The sequence below is a fragment of the Mytilus californianus genome, unplaced genomic scaffold (genome assembly GCF_021869535.1).
Source record: "Mytilus californianus isolate M0D057914Y unplaced genomic scaffold, xbMytCali1.0.p SCAF_4, whole genome shotgun sequence".
NCBI classification, from domain to species: Eukaryota; Metazoa; Mollusca; class Bivalvia; order Mytilida; family Mytilidae; genus Mytilus; species Mytilus californianus.
Window position 1 is genome coordinate 105764819 of NW_026262690.1, and position 15107 is coordinate 105779925.

A 15107-nucleotide genomic window follows, 5' to 3' on the forward strand; every position below is an offset into this window, starting at 1 on the left:
TTTGTCAAAGTGCTTAGTTAATTGATTCTTGTTAACTAAGCATCCAGTGGCAAATGTTAGATTCATATTAAGGATGATTTGCCAAAGTGGTATTTACCTGTAGTATAATCACTGGTGAGGCCAACAATTATAATGATGATGGTATGTATGATAGTACCATCCTGAAACAGATTGACCTGATTGTATATTTACACTAGGGATAGCTATTCATATAATTTGATGTTGTACACAGATATTTGTTTGTTTTCTATAAACAATCAACAGATCTTTTTCATTGACCACCCAGAATAAAATTATCTGGCTTTCAACTGGTATATTATCGATATACTGACTATAGAGATAACTGACCATAGATATAACCTTGGTATTTTGTTGGCTTTGAATGCTGTAAATTTGGTCAGTCATGAATTGATATTCTTGTATGTAGATGGTCAGCAAGATTTTGGCAGAAAATTGGAATATTGATGAAGTGGCTAATATAATTGACATGAGATTAGGTTTTGATAAATTAAACTTTACACCTTTGTATTGATTGAAGGTATATTAACCACAAGTGTAAAATTAGTTAATAGTTTTGGTCTAGAATTATGACTAACATCAATGTAATAGATGTTTGGTAAATATTTGACCACAAGTATAAAATTAGTTAATGGCTTTGGTCTAGAATTACAGCCAACTTCAAAGTAATAAAGTTTTTATACAATGATATATCAAATTGAAATTTTTTTTTCAGTCTATCAAAATTTTAAAATTCAGTGACCACACTGGCAAAATTGTCTATCCGATTGTAATCCATTGCCATTAAAAAAACTCAAAAAAGGGATTTAGTGTGATACTGATTCTATTCTGTCAACTGTTTTTGACCGGTTTTATCTGTCAATTTGACTGTAATATTGGCCACTGGACTCACAGTTATCAGTAAACTAGATGTTAAAATAATGCCGTAATCCTCCCTTCTAAAATTGATAGGCAGTTCTATTATTTCCAAAAACAACATATAGCTAGCTTAAATTAGATGGTCAAGGATATTTAGTCTGAGGGTCAGTTCAAAGTATTAATGGACAAGATAATATATAAAGACTGTTTATCCTGTAAGAAATGAATCAGATGTATGGTCTAGTCAGTTTTGTAAATTGGTTGTCAGACTATCAGAGCCACAAGTCATTCCTTTGGCAGAGTTAAGCTTTCTTGATAGATTCTTCAGTTATTGTCAAACTTATTAAGGAGTTAGCCTAGCTTAGTTGTAACTGTCATGACTTATGAAATTAAATAGATGAATGTTAAAATATGGTACGATGAATGTTAAAATATGGTACACATAGCAATCTTTCCACTATATATTTAAGGATTAAAACATGTTGATTTGATTTCATATGAACCAACGCTTTACACTAGGTCAACATGGGGAGGCAGATTTTCTGGATGCTTGCACAATAAGTAACTATAAGGCATTTCTTTAAGAGGCGGTACCCAGTACTTTTACCTTTATACAAAACTGATAACGTTAATTGAGGATTTTTTTATGGTATTAATTGAATATATAGAAAAGTACTAAGGCTCCTATAAATTTTAAACCAAATAATTTTTGTGCTTCCATTATTCAGTAGATTGGAATTTTTAAGTGAGTGTAATATGACTGTGTAGGGTATGTGAAAGAAAATGAATTGTAATTTCGAAATAGATTGAAGAAAAATTGTAGATTTGATTTGTGTGCATTTCTATATATGCATGTATCTGTTTCCACTATTAATGACACAATAACAAGTTTTCAGCCTAAAAACATGTGAAATTAAATATTAAACCCATTTTTCTAAAAATCCCAATGTTTTTACCACCCTTTGGAGGGATTTGAATATTCATATCATGCACATATTGTAGCTCTGCAATCATTATTTGTAATTTACAATCATGCATCAAATTGAAATGATAAAGTGGATCAAATTGAAATGATAGCGTGCATCAAATTGAAATGATAACTGCATCAAATTTTAATGATAACATGCATCAAATTGTAATTGATAAATAGACATGTATGAGAACATGCATAAGACGAACCTTGACATATTACTTAATGATTCAAATTAATTTTACTGATCATGCAAATTATAGATATTGATCAAAATAGTTGTGGTTTATATTTACAATAAGACAGTGAACTTTCAACATGGAAAAATGGAAAAACCGAGTCAACTTGTGGTCTTCATGCAAACTAAAGACATTAAATCAAAACAGATGTGGAGGGTTTATATACTCATCAAGACAGTGACCCATCAACATGAAAAATGGGAATGCCTTACCAACATTTGGTCTTCATGCAACTATATAGAAAAATTTGTGTACAATATGTCGAGCTGAAATTGTTCTGAATCTAGACATGTTCACTGAATGAAATAGAGATAATCTGAAATTAACATCAAAGTTTTAGAGAATTGATGGACTTCGGTGAACAAGTGGTTTGAATAGTTTATCTACTATCATCTAAGCCTGTTTAGAACCCGCACATTGCATGTGCTTTTGACTAATGGGGGCCTTCATTATTAATTGACTTAAGGAATGCGAGTTTTCCTGCCAAAAGTGGTTTTCTTAGGGCACACAGGTCTGCTTCCTACACCAATCAAAACTGTCCGTCACATCATAGCCAATAGTGCTGAAAGTGGCGATAAATACCAGCTATCTAAATCAATGAATCAAAGAATTAAAGCATGTGCAGTATACACATCAAACTACAATGGAGTAAATGTAGACTGAGAATTCGTTATTGATAGTAATTAAAACTGCTATTACATGTTATGTACATGTTCATTGTCTGGGAATTTGCTATCAAGGGCCAGATAACTGACTGTGGAACAAAAATTTGATTTATTCATATATTTGTACATTAATGTACTTCATTTAGATATTGGCAGGAAACAGTTTTGATCTACCACTGAACGTCTTACTTCTTAATGATTTTTTTGTTATTAACGATGATATAGCATAACAATATGAGGTTAATGCCATGGCCAGTGACCACAAAGAATTGACCAGCTAGAACAATTATTGGACAAACAGCAAGAACATAATTTAGATTTGTCATTGCTGCCAAACCACATACAAGTTTATAATGTTTCAATTACTATTTTCTTGATACTATGGCATAGGAGAAATGGCGTGAAATAAATAAATTGGAATTATTGACAGAAATTGGTATAATAATAGAGTATTTCTACAATTTTTAGTGCTCAATAGATGTGTTTGTGGAATAACCTTCATCAGCAAAAGTTTCAAAGGTCAAATATTAAAACATTAACAAGCATAAAAAATCATCTAAGATCATGTAGTTTTCTTGATGGATTTGAAATCTTAGTTTTAGTACAATACGATAAGAATCTAACATTTAATTCAAGGTTATATTCAATTTCTTTCAAAATAACCATTTGTAATAGCAGCAGCAGCTAATGTCAAATTTATTACTCAAATGATCGGTAGTGTGTAATAATAGGATCAGAACTGGATTACATTAAGAAAATGAATATTAAAGTGGACTGTGGCATAGTTGTCAGAGCTAAAAATGTTGTCAGGATAAGCTTAAACTGGCCAATCTGTATCAGACGGGTTTGTCTGGCTATATGTTACTCTATAAACATTTAAATAGCTTCCTGCTCATTAAGTTACATGTGGAGTAGTTGTCCATGTTGTAAAACTGCTAATCTTAAACTCATATCCTATCTGTCAAGGAGATCTGAACCTGATAATCCAATTAATCTTAAACATTTAAAATTGGCTCTTTTTAATGAACAAACATGTCAGAGTTGTTACTATCTTCGTCTGTTTAACTGACTGAAAATTGAATAAGTGGGTCTTTATTAGGTCACTATTTCAATACCAGACTATTCTCCTAAACATGCATTAAATATTTGCTTCTAAATGTTAAGCAACCAACAATCAATCAATCAATACCAAACTGTCTTTGTTGCCTTCTGGGAGCATGCTAATAATAAGTGCAGTAGGTTATCAATTTGATCTGCTCTAACAAAGACTATCATCATAAGATTGTTAAGTGCAATGAATATCCCTGTTCTTTTTTGAAGCATGAACCTATTTAAGGCCAATAGCAAATAATGGCTGGAATAGAGTTGGAATAAGAGTGTTATGGTTGGGTTCTTGGACTTTTTCTTGTATTAAAGTAACCTGCTAGAAATTCAGTTTAAAATTATTTTAGTAGAAAACTTAGTACATTCAGATTTACTGGTTCTGTGGTCCTGAATATTCATTTAATATTTGCTACACATAAGCAACATTGGTAACCTTCAACAACTCAATCAATACTAATTTCCTTTCTAAATTTTATATAATTATTTTTCCTAGGTCCCCCCACCCCCTAACCCTGATTTTATTGCCATTCATTCTTACATTATAAAACAACCAATTTCGGAAAAAGGGGGTCTAAGGGATATACCTTTAGAACACAAATATGGTCTTCAAAATGGTCTTAGTTGGTTTTAATCTCTGCTGTAAAGGTATTGCAGCATGACGAATCTTCGTGTTTCAATGCAGAACAATCCTCAATAAGGCAGGAAATAAGTAATTGAAAATATAGACATTGCAGTGTTATTATAAAATTATGAACAGCAAACTCAGTATCTGTGTCGACAATCTGCCTGTATGTTAATCAAATAGATCTATAAACATTTCTCCATTAGTTTCCTGCTCATTACAATACATGTTCGTGTTGTTTGTGAGACAGACTTGTCTGAATCTCACTGAACTTGGCATGTCAGTGCATACCCACATGCAATGTCAGATAGAGGTCATCTACTTCATCAATGTTGTACCTGTTAGTTCCTCTGCTGTTTAACACTCCTTTAGAATGTCTGTAAAAGTGTTTGGTCGTTGACTAATACAAATGTTTTCATTTCCCTCAGAAGGCCCCTGGATAACAAACTGTGAAACAATTCAGAGGAGAAAAACAACGCCTGATTTTGCACGTTTGTGAAATGGTGCCCAGGTTAGCTGTTGTGATGTATAGATCTGAACTTGATCATGTTTTTTAAAAAAGTTTACAGAAAAACAACAATGCTGCTTTTTAGCCATTGACTAATGCACTAGTTTTCAATCTTTTCTTCCCCAAAAAACATTTTGAAGTTACAGTCCCCTTAGTGATGTCTGTTACCAGTAAGTGCAAATATGCTATATCCCTGTACTATTCAAGGCTTTGGCAAGAAAGACATCCGTTTTGACAACAAACAAATGGAGAAATATTTAGCCTTGGTAAATAAGTTATTCAGTTTTCTGTGTCACAATACATGTCTGTTACATTTGTGTACTAAATTATCACGTATTGACAGATCTTAGTAAATCAGTTTCACAATGTCTGTTTTCCCTTTGCTCAAGTGCCTTACAAACTTACAATGATTCGGAATAAAACTGTGATATTTTCCAGAACTTATGTGACTTGATGCTAACATATTTATAGAGTACAAACCATAACATTAACACCCCTCTTACTTATAAATAATTGCTCTACAGTTATATAGTACAGTAGTAATACTTGTGTTTGTGGGTTTGTACTTCGTAGTGTATATATAAGGGGAGGCTACTCATTTCTGTTGAAGTTATATAATACATGTACTAGGAATGTGATTTAGTACTTATTCGATAACACATGCACATGTTAATACTATTACCAGGAGTGAAAATTGTTTTCTGAACTGTTACCAGTAAATTGTAGCTGGTTGGTAGCATGCACCTTAAAATAGCAATTTGCACTTTTATAAGCCTTTTGTGTAAGTAAAATACAATTACCAGTTTATATTTTACCATTTTTGTTGCAAGTAGTCAGTTCTGTTCATGTGGTTAAACAAGAGCTGTTAAAATTTCTTTTTTTTCAAACTGTCAAAGGAGATCTAAGATAAGGTCAACTCAAACATTATGATAGCTTACAATTTTTACAAATGTCTTTTGAAAAAGACTTGACACTATTCTTTATGGAAAAAAGTTTCAAGTATTTTTTCAATTTAGTACAGAAAAAAAAATGCAAATATTAATGGGCTACAAATACAAAAAAGAGAGAAAACTCTTAAAAAGTGAGAAATTGCTTTGATGCACATGTTCATTTGTAGTATACTAATATAAGCTTTATGACCGAAAAAAAAAAAAAAAAAAAATCCAACACAAAAGAAATAGGCAAATTTGAAATAAAATTGAAAATTGTATTTGTTTATCATGTTTAATGTACAAATGTACTTGTAGAGTGTAAACAGCAAAATACAAAAATCAATTGTTGTGTAAATTTTATTGATTTCATTGTTATAAATCTTTTGTGGTATTAACCTTTGTTATGTAAAGAAATTGTACTTTTGAAAATTGAATTTGGTGCCATTAGGAAAATAATTGTTATCAATAAGAATGTATACAAAGGCAAATTAAGCCATTTTTCAATGTCAAGTTGATAATCACAGTAGTGGGAAAAGGCAAATGGACATGTACTTTTAGCAGCAATAAAACATGTCATAAACAAATGTCCTTGTAGCAACTGATGTTGATGTTAAGTGCAAAAGGAAGTCTCCTGTGGTAAGGAGAGTTTAGTGTGAGTGATAATTAGTTTTATGGTAAATGATTATTTAGATTGCGTCAGTGCATATCACTTTGAAGAAGGAGTACTTTGGCAGTCAATAGTTGAAAAAAAAAATATTTAAAATGGAGGAATCTTCGAAAAATTTAAGAAGCTTAAAACAATGGTAAATGCTTCAGTAAAAATGTTAAACTTTTATTTTTTTTTATTTTTTGGTGCTATGAGAGAATTAGTGTTGAAGTATAGAAAGGGGAAAATGACTGCTAACTGAAAAATATTCAGATATAATGAATAAAAAAAAAATATAACTCTATTTTTCATGGTAATTATTTTACTTTTTTTACAACCGGAAATGTTTGTTGTCGTATAATGTTATGACGTTGTCAGCGTCGTCGTCCTTAAAGATATTTGGTTTCCCGACAATAACTTGAGTATAAGTGTATGGATTTCTATTGAATTGTACTACAACAAAGGTTCCATACCACAAAAAGAAGGTTGGGATTGATTTTTGGGGGTATGGCCCAAACCAGTTAGGAAAAAGCGGCCTAAACACTAGGATTTTCTAGTTTCCAGACAATAACCTGAGTATAAGTCTATGGATCTCTATGAAATTGTACATCAAGGTTCCATACCATAAAAGGAAGGTTGGGATTGATTTTGGGGGTTACAGCCTTACCTGTTTAGGAAAAAGGGTTTGATATTCTCTTGTATAACTATAGTGGCAAAGTTAAAATATTTTTACGATAAATGCCATAATGAAAGGCTAGAAAGGGCCAAAAAAGTATGCATGAACACATATATTCAGTTGGTTAACAATAATGGGTTCAGACTAGATTGCAAAATGATTCTTTTTCTTGTTTGATGGCATTAGTGAACAAAGTACAACCACCTGTTTAAATTACACTACCATCCAGCTTATGTGGACTCAGTTCATTTCCTCCTATCCATAGTGGACTTGGCAGAGTGGACAAAGTCTTAAGGTGTTCCTCTTTGTCCACCCTATGGAGTGACCTTGATATTTCTTTGATCTTGCATCCTCTCTGTCCACCCTATGGAATGAACATTAAATTTCTGCTTTATCAACATTTTTTACCTTGAAAAAATAATTTAAGCTTTTGTATTCATTTCTTCTATAAAAAAACAAGCAATTCAGGTTAAATTTGATTGAACTGGAGTTGGCTGTCCTTTTGGGAGCAGGTGGAAACCACAAGCTCCACCTGAGTAGTACTGTAGATTATTTAGATAACATTTATTATGAGGAAGCATTTCATTTTGCCACTCTGTAGACTGATTTCTGTGACCTTGTGCATACACTTGACCTGTAGTTAACCAATGATAATGCTGTAATTAAATAAGATCTGTATCATAGCGATTATAAGTTTGTTTTCTTCATTTTATTTTCTTAAATAAAAAAAATAAGTTTTTTATCTCTGATGTATATAAATCATACTACTCATTTTTTTCACAAAACCATTTGTAAAACAAACAAAAACAAAATGAAGGATGAATCTCTAAAGACTTTTGATGATAAGCAATGCATCAGTTTTTTCATCTCTCGGTAAGATTGGGTAATTTTTTGACAGGTGCTATGTAAACTCCAGGTGGTTTGAGAAAACTTTCTCACGGAGATACATCTCTGTTACTATAGATAGAACGCCTGCAGAACATATTAACTGATGGCACAGGGCCGAGAGTCGTTAGGTTTTATGATGTAATATTAGAGAGCTGTTAATAGTGCTCTAATAACTAACATATTTCCAAAATGATTTACTCGTAATTTACAATAATGATTTTATCTCTATTAATCTTCCCGTTATTAATCCTTGTAGAATTTCTCTGAATCATTTCATAAATCCGTCTCAGTAAATTTCTTGTTGAAATGTTGCCAGACAAACTGTTTTATGCTAAATTCCGCAGGATGAACAATTTTCTGTACTCTGTGTTTTATTGTTATGCTAAAAAAAAAAATAGCAAAAATGAAGATTTTTTTTTCTATTTTCATTTTTTTCATTATTATCAAGAGCTAACAGACATTCATAGAAAAAGTTTTGTCATAAAAGATATCATTCACTGTTACATTGAAATACAGCATGAGCAAACGATTCTGTTGATGTATACATTTACTATCAGTAGAGGCATGGAAGTATTATATTTACAAATGTTTGACAAATATAGTTTTTTTTTTTTTTTTTTTTTTTTTAATTTTAATATTTTATTTATTTATTTATTTTTATTTACTTCCATGGTAGTGGTAACATAAATGTTGTTGTTTATCATGTTGAAACTGTTTTTACTGTGGATTCATTATGATGTGGTGTAACGGTTCTATTTTCATGGATTTCATGAGTAGAGTTGCACCATGCATTTAAGCATTCAACATTATAAAACAAATTGTAGATATGTATACACAACAGGGGCGGATTCAGGCGGGGTGTGGATCCTGGATCCGCCCTTGCAAAATCTATTAAAACCATTAAATCAAGAATCAACAGATTTGTCTCAATCCACGATAATTGGAATAAATGAAAAGAGTTAAAAAAACAAAAAAAAACACAAATTTGTGGAATAAATTAATTACAGATGTCAAAGCAATGACACACCCACGCCAAATGTTACTGCAACATTTTTAGGATCATGTAATGCTACTAATGTATCAATTTTTGCATGTGACTTTTAATATTCTTTATTTTCTGTTTCAGACTGTGAATGCAAATAGCAAATCTGCCAAATCAGATCCTGGAATGTTTACATTTAAATCCATCAGTAGTAATTCTTACAGTTCCATGACACCTGTGGAAGAACCATCATGTGCATACTGAACATTATGAAGTTCAGGATTATCATAATGTCAAATGATCAAGTTCAGGATCAGAGACTGAAAAATGGCTTGTGATAGAGTTCAAGATCAGATAAAAACTAAAACATTTACTCCTTCAATGAACAAATGTGTTATTTATTAACTATTTATTTGTTATTTGTCTTGTGTACAGAGGAGGACAATATTTAGTGATAGTTTTAATTTTTTCAAATCACAAGATAATCATAGCATCATTACAAGTATCATATGACTGATCATGAGGAAGGTCAAGTGTTCTCTTTTCAAAAATTGTAACTGAGTTATCATTAGGGAAATCACATCTGTCTGAGGACCCTAATAGGAGGGAACTTTGGAATAATATGAAAAGCTATTGTTGTGCTGATGAGCACTTAAGGTTTTCACAATCAGAGATGACATTATGGTATTTAAAATTTAATAAACATTAAGTATAATGTATAAGTATAATAACGTATTTTGATACTAGCAAATGTCAATCTTAGATTCTATAATCACAAAGATCTGTTTTCAAGATTTGCTAATGTCACCAAAAAATCTTTTGAATAGAGACATTAAAATCTATTATTGACATTGGGTAGTATAGAAATATGATACATTATTCAATAATTAATAGGCAAAATAATCTTGTAATATTAAGCTCAGGTTTGTGTCTGTTTCAATCTACCTGATAAAAGTGCATCAAGCATTTTTATGTAATGAGGATAGTCTATCTTCCTAAATATTATTATCGCCACGATATAGCCTTGTTGTGCTAATGCGGCGTAAAGCAACCAACAATCAATCAATCAATCCTAAATATTAAATTTTTGAAATGAGAACAGTCAATCTTTCCCATGTGTTACCAAGCAATGCAAAACACATTCTTCTCAAACATTTGTCACTTTATCATTGTCATTTTATCAGCAGTTATGGCTGGCCATACTGCTGCCACCATTGTAATGCATCATAATGAAATGTATGAAAATTAGTGATGGTAGCAAATTTTCTATATGAATCATTTTGTCTCATACCAGGTTCATTAATCGAAGATTCACACATTATTTCCTTGTACATGTACAGCAAATTTAATAATCAAGTCAGATCTATGAAAGCCTAAATAGATTAAGCTTGTAGATATAGTAAGAATAAGTTCCACTGAATGTATGACTATTATTGACTTTTAAAAGATGGTAATTGTCAGTTGTAAGATTTGACAACATGGATTGATTTTTATGCAAGTAAACAAACTGATGAATATATAAAGGCAATGCTGTTTTGACTCAGGTTCTTAAGTGCCATATTTATTAAACAGTAAGTTTCAGGGAAAACAATTTGGACATTTATTACAAAAATAATTGTTGTGACTTTTTCATTAAGGTTTATGGATTGGTGATATTGTATTTGAAAGGCCACACTCAATCATCAGAGTTTTTAACACTTTTGTTATTTGATTAGAAACCTTGTTTTTTAAAACTTGATCTGCTCAGATTTCTGAGGAGGAAATCTTTAGAATGCAACAACAACAAAAATTGGTGTGGCCTGAAGAAGGCTTTTTTTAATCAAGTTTATAAAAAAGGCTTTGAAATGGAAACATTTTCTAGTAAGGCAAAGTGTCATCAGAGTTAACAACTTAATCATAAGAGGGTGACAGAGGGAGTTTGGTGCTATGTGCATGAAAGATAATAAAATAAAACAGATTCGGTATGAGTGAAAAATAACCTTTTTCCTTCACACAGAATAAAAAATTACAATTTACACAATAAAATATCAATGACAATCCTCAGGTCAAATAAAAGAAGACAAACACATGACCAAAATTAACCTTGTGTGTCACAATATTTTATTGACATCAAATAATAACACATTGGTTAATAACTTAAATAGAGATGATATTTTTAAAAAATTTTCCTCAAAATCTAGTTCGATTATTTTTTCTTAAAAAGTTTTAAAATAGTGTAAATAGTAAGAATTGCCAAATTTCTCTATTATTTTTCTCTCTATCTCCCCTCATTTCTCTGTCTTCTTGCTATACCCTCTAATCTCTGTTGCATTTTAACTCTTTCTGATCCAAAAACGAATCATAATATTTTGAGATATAATTTAATGAAAACCAATATCAACCATTTTTCCCTAAAAATTTGCACATCTGCCTCTTATTATGATAACTATACCCTATCTCCTCACAATGGTCTCAGACTCCACCACTAAATTACCAGCTTACTTTACATTATGGCTACTGTATAATGTAGTTGTATCTGACATGGTATAAACTGTATTTTTTGGCTCTGCCTTTATCCCACTGATCTCTAGCTGTGCTAGAAAGTTTTTTTCTCTATTTTTACTGTATTTTCTGCAGTCATGTATATTATCTAGCATTGTATTCTTTCTGAACTTTTCTAGACTTTTTATGTACCCAAATGATCTTTGATGCATCTGTTTTATAAAGAATTTTTGTAAAATATTAGTAAGAGCTGTAAATTTTAGCACTATTATTCTGTATTGATTCATTTGACCAATTTATGCTATAATACTGTTATAACACAAATATTGCTGTAGTGTATTGACAGTTTTATCTTATGACTGTAAGATTTTGGACTTTTTATTCCAGATTGCTGTAAATTTTGGCAGTTAATGTACCCCACTGATCTCAGGTTGAATTTGTGATATTTTATAAAAGGAGAGAGAATTATTTTTATTTCATTCAGGGTTGCTATCGAAATGCAACATTTTGTATAATGTTTTTATTACAATTTGAAAAAGTGGTATAACATTCTCAATTATGATACATGTTTTGAAAATTCAACAATTTGAGGCCACACCAATTTTTTTCATTGTTCTTAGGGATTTGCCATTGTAATTTGTAAAATTTTCTATAAAAAGAATTTGCTCAAATACAAAGAGAATAGTCTGAAAATCTTTGTTTCAAAAATATCTGATAAATTACAAGGGATTATTTGAATCTGGAATAATTTTTAATACTGGCAAATTGATAATAAGTGTATGATGAAAACAAACCCAAAGAATGAGGGTTAGGGGTTAATAAGTTCATACTGAAATATCAGTGAAAGTTTCCGGAACCTTAGCCATGAACCCTCCATAGTTGAATTAGTTTCCATCATACATTAATTTTGCCCTCTTTATTCAAACCCTGGATCTGCCCCCTAATTGTGGCATAATCATGCCTTTTCAATATGAATGTACCTGAATTATAACCATAAGGCTCCAAACCACAATTAATTCCCTTTGTTCATGGTCTAGGAATATAGTTCCAAAGTATTATATGGGGTATTTCTTCCTGAGTATTCTGACTACTGTTTTATTTGAAAAGTTTACAATTTAAGTGGTCCTATCAGTTGCATATATATTGAAATATGTAAAACATGTGGGAAAATTTTATAGTTGAAAGTGAAAGTAGTGGTTTGGCTCAAATGAAAGTAGGGTAGAAATTAGCCTTCAGCATTTATTCAAGGTTCAAATCCTACCATTGGCATGTTAAAAGGGTTCTCGAAAGAAAAAGCAGAAATGGATTGTCCTGGGACAAGCATATTTTATTAGCATAATAATGGTCTATTAGCAGTTTAATTTATTTTATGTTTGTACCGGTGCAAATTTTTAATTCATTTTGACTTTTACAAAGAAATGCATTGTAACCAATGGAGAGAATACTTGTGGTCTGAGGCCATAAGTTCTTTGGAATGTTATTTTCTAGATATTCCGTTAATTTTATTTTTACCTTAAAAAAACAATGATGAACAAAAATATGAAATTGGTGAGGCCTTAATATAGGAAAGTATTTGATAGCTTGTTTACCAAACATAAATTGATGAGGCCTGAATATAAGTAAGAATTTGACAGTTTGTTTACCATACAGTGAAGCTTATAATGGCATGGTAAACTTTTTTGTTTATCTACAAATGAAATTTTTCTTTTATGATAGTTTGTTAATTTTGTGGACAAAGACCACAAGTTTATAAATCTATATGAATAATTGAATTAAAAATCTATAAACAAAGTTGATAATGGGAATTGTTTTGATAGCCCAACAGCTGGCTACTGAGATATTTATCATTTATTGGATCAAGTGCTAAATAGAAAAAATAATGAAAAAAGATTAGCAATTCAAAATTATAAAAAAATATTGGGTAATAAGGTAAAAAATTTACACCAGGTACTGTGTTCAGTTAAAAGTGTCCAATACAATGGAATTTCAACCAATACCAAAAGGCCTTTCATTTTTGCTGTTCAATCACCAGGCATTGTGATTGGTTAATTGTATCCAAAACAAAAGAAATTCAACCAATACCAATGACCTTTCATTTTAATGTGCAATCCACAAAATTTTCTTTGATTCTGAAACAGTAAAGGATAAAATTTAATGTTCAAATGCTTTATATTTACCAATTTTTAAATTTTAAAATTACAGTAAGTTTTCAACACCTTACTAAGAAGTGATATCCATCTTCCAATAATAAACATTGCTCTTTTTATCTGATTTCTAAAACCAATCCTGGAATGATAATAGGCTTTGATCATAGTAGGTGCTTTGTATATCCTGTTTCTTATTGAACACATTGTAAAAAACTGTGATAGACTTGTGCTGTCTGATGTATTTTTCTGTCTGTAAAGATCTTAAATTATTAATTATATTAATTAAAAATTATAATAGATCTTTAAATATTTAATTCACCAAAGGTTAAAGTTGAAATTGACTGGAGAATGCTGATCACCTAGTGATCTAAGAGCATACTTTATTGCTAGAACATTACAGGTTGTTGATCTGTAAGATAAAGAATATTATTATGTTAATATATATTTTTCAGCACATGTTTTGATGAAAGATAGTAGTAATAAAGTTATACTGATATATGTTACACCAGATGAAATTTGCAATTTAGATTTTTTAGATTTCCACATGTACTTACTTCTTCATTCTATTTTATAACAACCTTCATCTTATTAAAATGCAATCAAAGTTCATTTGACACTATTCTTCCTCAATAAGCTTCACTGCATATGAAAGTGAGGCTATAGGTTGACCTTTGTCAGACTCTTCTCTCTGCCAAACAAATATTAATAGACAGATTGATTATTTCAAGGCTAGGTCATTTTCACTTTGAACTTGTTCAATATGAGATTGGCCTCTTACTTTTTTTTTAATCATTGATGGACTCATGTCAATCTTGAGGGGCATCAAAACAAATTAATTTAAATATCTGTATTTTTCAAAGTGAGGCAAAGACCAGGGTTCATAATTTGGACAAGGTTTTATCTTGCAATGCTATGAATGACAAAATATGTTGATATATTTTAGTAAGAAAGGTTAAACTCACATTTATTCATCCTCAGACATAAACAAATACCTGTTGACATCCCCTTTTCAATAACAGTTTTCTCATTGTACATTATATATGCTGGTACCCAGTTTATATTATAAATACTAGCACCCAGTAAAATTACTACTGCTGGTTTCCAGTTAAAGTTAAAATTTCTGGTTTCTAGAATAAGTATGTGTTTAAAGATGCTGGTTCCTAGGAACTTTGTTGATAAGATTAACTCAGCGTTGACAGAGATGACGTGATAGTTGTACTACCTCTAGTATGTATATTTTTGTGAAGAAAGAGAGTGTTGCTATGGTGATTGGACTGATTGTAAAAAATGGCTGATAATGCATTATACAATTTTTGTATTAAAATAAAAGAAATGTTGAATATATATATATTGATTTGTTGTTTTTTTAAT

At 30.7% G+C, this 15107-nt stretch overlaps 1 protein-coding gene across 1 annotated transcript in view; it reads left to right on the top strand.

Moving 5' to 3' along the window:
- Positions 1–15082, top strand: part of LOC127738992 (uncharacterized) — a 38268-nt gene extending 23186 nt beyond the window's left edge. Inside the window, exon 5 of the mRNA XM_052250508.1 lies at positions 9253–15082. Coding sequence (XP_052106468.1) covers positions 9253–9372 — 120 coding nt within the window. The 3' untranslated portion in view covers positions 9373–15082. The remainder of the gene's footprint in view (positions 1–9252) is intronic.
- The last annotated feature ends 25 nt before the right edge of the window (positions 15083–15107 follow it).